This window comes from Monopterus albus, unplaced genomic scaffold (assembly GCF_001952655.1).
Source record: "Monopterus albus unplaced genomic scaffold, M_albus_1.0 scaffold226.1, whole genome shotgun sequence".
Taxonomy (NCBI): Eukaryota; Metazoa; Chordata; class Actinopteri; order Synbranchiformes; family Synbranchidae; genus Monopterus; species Monopterus albus.
Window position 1 is genome coordinate 455,253 of NW_018128106.1, and position 6,000 is coordinate 461,252.

The following is a 6,000-nucleotide window of genomic DNA, read 5'->3' on the forward strand; positions in this document are numbered from 1 at the left end:
GGAAGAAAACAAACTGTCACTGTTATTTGATGTATGTAAATTAACAGAAAAAGCTAATGTATCTGTTTCCTACAGGTCTTTTAGTCTGTAGATTAGTGTAAAATGCAAAAACAAAGTCTCAGAATCCCTAAATAAATGCTGCACTGCCCACATTGTATAAGCAATGTCCTCATAAAGAGGAAGTTCATTATTTTCACATTGTTCAGCAGATCCTACGACTGCTTCAGGTCCACTGAAACTAATTCATTTTGCCACAACATTTTGTAGTTTTAAAATCTGGTGTGATGAATTCTACTCATCCAAGTTAGCAAAAAACAAACAAAAGCTAAATAAAGGTTAAAGATGGCTGAGCTCGTTAAAAAATAAAAAAAAATGGGCCTGTGTGGATCACTGCGTTTACTTGATCAAGCTGTGACACCCAACTGTTCTGTGGTACACCAAGAGATGGTGCATCTCACTGCTGCTCTCACACAAAACTCTGACAGAACCTTCTCTCAGCCCGCCGGTGACGACGAGATAAACCAAACCTGATGAGGCGGAAGTAGAAAACAAGAGTTCTCCTTTTAATTTCTGCAGCCGCGACATACAGGTCCATTTACACAGATGCCTGATTTTAACTTGAATCTGCACATGTCACAGTTTGAAGTTTTCAAAACAAAAACAAAACCAAAAAAAACAAAACAAAAAACGACATGCACAAATTAAAACCTTTAAAAATATATAAAAACAGTACTTTTAAACCTCACTTTGACAAGTACCATTTCAATAAAACATTTAATAATGCACAACAGAGCAGACCAACTGAACCATTTGTTTGTTTTTTTTTAAATAGACAATATCATCATGCAAAGGATGTAATATTAAATAACAAATCAAACAAAAATAATGTATAGATCTCTATATATTTCTCTTTAAAATTTTCAAGTCAAAGCACTCCCATTTCCTGTACAGGGAAAAACCAAGACATTTAAAAACCAAAAAAAACATTACAGCAACATCTTTTAGGCACAGAAAAAGATGTTCATTACGGCAGTAGCATTTTGCATTATAAATGAGGGAGGAGATGCAGCTCTTTTTTTCCAATTAAAAAAACAAAAACAATAAAAACACACACACACACACACACACACACACACACAAACACACACACACACACACACACACAAAACATTCTGTGCACTGACATCCGTCAGGAGAGTGGTGTCTCCCCCCAGCAGGCTGAGGCAGCAGCAGCTCAGTCTCACTGCAGCATGCTCTTGATTGTCTTGTTGGTCGATTCATCATTCAGATGCTTGGTTGTGTACCTGCAACACGTGATGAAATAAACCACATCAGTACTTGATGGAAGAAGACAGTAGATCCTTCATTTAAAAATAATCTGTGAGACATAAAAGCCTCATTCCAAGGTGTACTAGTAGAAGCACAAATGTATTACCAGCTAAATCTAAGTAAAAATACTCGTCCAGTGAAAAACATCTCCTGTAACTGACACGTTAATCCTGATGAATCAATGTGCGAGAAGCATTTTACTGTGTAGTTTGGACTACTGTGTGTACAGTACAGAAAATTAGCAAAAGTAAGTGTAAATGAATGTGCACGTTTCCATCCACTGCTACAGCATTGGGACGTGAAGGCACCAACAGCTGATTTTTAAAGCTGCATTCTCCTGAGCTCCTCCTGCCACAGTGAGCAGTCTGTGGTGGTAAATCAGGTGCTGAGGGTGTTTGTATAAATTATCTCCTCCCATATTTTGCGTCTCTGAATGGAACCCCCTTAAAATACATACGTATTGCATGAGACTAAACACACAACTTCCAGTGACGCTGCTTCTTTTTTTCTGGCACAAAACCAAAATGCGACTGCTTGGTTAATAAGAAACACATGCAATTTCACCGTTTAGTGCCAAAAAGGAGCCTCAAAACCTTAGTAAATAAAATCTGGGAGGCAACCAGAATCGGACGCACAGCTGACCAATTCCCTGATGGACTGGGTAGTGAACAAGCCAGTGTGTTAGCGGGGATTGAAAGAAACCAGGTGGTCTATCTCAGACGCCAACATCATCCAGCTCACAGTGGTGAGCTACAAACAGACCACATGCTGAGCGGCAGGGGAAAAACACAACTGGCCTGCAGCAGGAGCTGACCTGAGAGCATTGAGAAGGCCTTCGACGCTGTTCGGAGGCTGATCTTTGAGGACTTTGATGCACCCTTTCATCTGTGAACCACAGGCAGACTGTTAGCTTTAGAACAAGCTGAGAGGTGGGACAGTGGAGTGAAGACGGCCAAACTCACGTCGATTTTGGACGACTTAGCGAAGGCTCCTACAGGATGGACATGGTCGTACAAGATGATGACGCCGACCATGACCCGGAGGCAGAAAGACACCGTCTCCTCGCTGCTGAATCGGCTGCGGTACTCGCTGCAGGACATGAAGGACAGATCAGACACATGAAGGTAATGAACAAGAAGTGGATCAGCTCTGACAAAAAGCCACTTACGGTGTTTCCAACATGACTTTACACACCATCGCCATTGTGCTTAAGCAGTCTGTCGTGTTCTCAATAGGCAGGTTCTTATTCTGTAGAGAGAGAAAAGAATTGAGAGGATGTGTTCACACAGATGTTGCCAAAACACAAAAGCTCACTGCATGTCCTGTCAGTCTCACCTCCGATACAAACTTTGTTGTGCCATCACTTAATGTCTTCAGCATGGGTGTGGCGTCAGCATAGAACAGCGATATCCTATTGGCCAGTTCGTTGTTAACTTCATTCTCACCCTCTGCCTGAAAACCAGTTAAAAAAAAAAAAAAAAAAAAGAAATGTATTGAAAAATTACTTTCATGTCCAAAGTCAGGATCAGCTGCAGAACAGAGAACAACTGATACAGGGGGCTGTGGCTGTGTTGGTGTGTAAAGCTCAGACAGTGGTTTGTAACATTCTCAAAGTTATCAGAGCGGCAACTGTTATCTTTGGTCATGATGATCTCAAGCTTCACGTTACAAAGTAATAGAACTGTCAGACAATGTATTGTGTTTATTAAAGCAATTTAATGTAATCACTGACTTGATACTGTTGCAGTAGCACAGAAAACACAAAGCTAAGAGTCAAGTTAAACTTAGATAAGGGGCTTGGTTTCCTACAGGAAGAGCTAAGGAGTCGAGCACTAACCGAATGCTGAGAGACTACACTGTTTCTTTTTTATGACGTGAGCAAATGCCTGCTGGAGACTCCTCTCCTTCGAGAACATACCAGACTGAAACTCTGTCGTGGTTATTTACTGCTCACTCATTTGCTGCATTGAAGGAGCCTTGAACTCAGATGTTTGGACAGACTTATTTCCCTCACCTACCCACAGCTAATTTTAAGGGATAACAGTTGAAAATTAGCTTTTTGGCAAACACTGGTATATTTACAGTAATGTTGATTAATATGAGAATTGTCCATAAAATGAAATGAAATAAAAAATAATAATAAAAAAAGGTGTTAAATAAGGCTGCAGTGAGGGGGAGGATGCAACATGCTCACCGGTACGTTGTTGATCCGCATGCGGCTCAGGGTTCTCCTGTAGTAACTGAAGTCATTCTGAATGGCAGGATTTGTCATCTGTGAAACAGAGAAGTGTTTTAATACAGTTAGAGGCAGTGAGGAGCTTTTCTACATGCAGGGCATCCAGCTCTGAACCAAACACCATCACCACGACAGAATGCTTTTGCTGAACTGAATTTCAGTCCTCTGACATATACCCCTGCGTTTACATCCTCATCACCTCTGCTGTCAGAAAATATTCAGTTATTTTCCCACTGTACATGGGGAGAGTTTGTGACAAGAGGGTCAACAATTATACAGCCGACACAAAGGTATTAAGGGCTGTATTAAGAAGGAGATGTTAGCGAGAACAGAGGACGTGTGTTTTCTGTCTGATGTTATTTACACTCACTGCCTCAGATAAAAACCACAGAAGGGAACTTTAAGGACACAAATATAAGTCATCTGGTTTTAACATGAAGCTATCCTGAGCCCTCCCAGTAAAAATGAACAAACCACAGAGCTTCTTTCAAACATCCCGCCAGTCAGTCCATCCTCTGGATAATGAGCCTGTCACAGTTGAAGCTGCGCTGGTAGCGCACTAATCCCACTACAGTAGACTGGTACCATGTCCACTAGGAACAGGGTGCCTCATTGGGGAGGCGCTGTATGCTGCGCACACACACACACACACACACACACACACACACTAACTAGCTCATGTACGGGTCTGAAAGGCTGATGAATGGGCCTGGCATGCCACCCCCCCCACCGACCTTCATGCTTTAATCTTGCTACCCTGGCTAGTGGGCGCTAATTGGGACATCACAGCAAATTGCCTCGGGGTGCCAGGTTGCGTTTCTTTTTAGGTTTTTGCTTTTAAGGAGTGAGGGCATAGAGGAACCAGTTCACCTGCTGTCAGACAATTATGGTTCTGATAATGGGAAATCTGACTGACACCCATGCTCGGTATTTTCTGAGTTGCATGTCAGTGATTTGTGCCTGAATTCAAGCTTGTTCTTGAAGAGTCCTACTGCCATCATTTATAAAACCTGCCCTATGCAGAACTCGACTCAGTTTGCTTCCCCAGTTACCCTTATTAGCCATTCCACTGACATCCACTGGTATAAACAGCAGAGCAGCATCAGGATTCAAATTAAATGCTAAACGTGCTGCAGTTTTAATGGCAGAGCAAAAATCAATTAAGCAGCATCAGCAGGCTACAGGGCAAAAGGAGGTCTGGTTTGTATTGCAAAAGGAAAATGCAGAGTTTAAAATCAGCATAAAAATGTGAGTTTATCTTTATATACAGAAACATCTTACTTTAAGCTCGTCGAAGCGCAGTGTGAAGTGCAGGATCTCTGCAAACTGCTTGGCCAGCGCCTGCTCCCGTTCCAGGTGCTGAGTGGGGTCATAGGTCACGCTGGTCAGAGCTCTCAGGAGGCTGTGCAGCGCGGCCTCTGTGAGGGGAGAAAAAACAAAACAAACCCTCAATACTGAAATGAGCCCAAAGAGACCTTCAAATGTGTGTGCTTGTTTCTTTGGTCCAGGCAACTGTTTCCAAATCTGAATTATATTCAGCTTATTTACCAATTATGACAAAAGCAGTAAATCTTTACCCTTGAAGGATGTTGGCATGTTTGCTGACTGAAGTGATTACTCATTTGAGAAATTTCAGTTGCTTTGGCTCCACTAAATTAAACAATTTTTATTTCTGATCAATCGTTTGAACAAACATGTCAAACATCTGGTTGTTCCATTTTTACTTAAATGTAAACTGAATATTTTGGGTTTTTGAATGTTGGTCAGACAAAATCTGAAGATATAATCTTGAGCTGGTGGAAAGTTTTATATCAACTATTCAGTTTTCTTCAGCTCTTCACTCTTCCTCATAACCACAGTTAGATGTGTGAACAGAGCAGTGCGTCAGCCAGCTGAAGCAACCCGATTAGGACAGAGATGATAATGGAATGGGGCAGAGGTGGTCCTCAAACTGCCCAGGGCCAAGTGCCAACCCTGGGGTGGGGGGTGGGGGCTCCTGCTCAGAGGCAGATGAGACATGGGGCTAATTATCTTAGTGGCATGAAATGGGATGGGGGCAGGGACGGGATTTCATTCACAGCAGGATTACGCTCATTGTTTTCACAGTAAGTTTACACAAAGCCTGGGCTGTGCCTTGACACAGCATACCCATAGATCGATAATCATGCATGAGGAGGCTCGCGAGGAAAAGATTACATGAAATTAACTTTCAAGCAATCAAACATCTCTTTCCAACACCTAGTTGTGAAATAAAAAAGCTTTAAAGCCAGAGGGAGTTTTTATTTATAGATGCAGACGGTGCTTAGAATTCAAACTAGACGCTTCAGTAATGACAGAACCCAGAAGAGCTCAACATCTGACGCAATGAGCTGCGTGGCACTAAATGAGCACTTGAGTTACATTTATTATTCAGTGTGTATTTTACAGTTCCTGCT

The 6,000-nt window shown here is 42.0% G+C and overlaps 1 protein-coding gene across 2 annotated transcripts in view; it reads right to left on the reverse strand.

The window, feature by feature from the left end:
• Positions 1-542: 542 nt before the first annotated feature.
• Positions 543-6,000, reverse strand: part of fam49bb (family with sequence similarity 49 member Bb) — a 24,750-nt gene continuing 19,292 nt past the window's right edge. For both annotated transcript variants that reach the window (XM_020619792.1, XM_020619793.1), the window contains exons 6-12: positions 4,847-4,983; positions 3,524-3,601; positions 2,665-2,781; positions 2,498-2,577; positions 2,292-2,418; positions 2,144-2,214; positions 543-1,304 (exon numbers count right to left, since the gene is read on the reverse strand). In XM_020619792.1, coding sequence (XP_020475448.1) covers positions 1,241-1,304; positions 2,144-2,214; positions 2,292-2,418; positions 2,498-2,577; positions 2,665-2,781; positions 3,524-3,601; positions 4,847-4,983 — 674 coding nt within the window. In that variant the 3' untranslated portion in view covers positions 543-1,240. The remainder of the gene's footprint in view (positions 1,305-2,143; positions 2,215-2,291; positions 2,419-2,497; positions 2,578-2,664; positions 2,782-3,523; positions 3,602-4,846; positions 4,984-6,000) is intronic.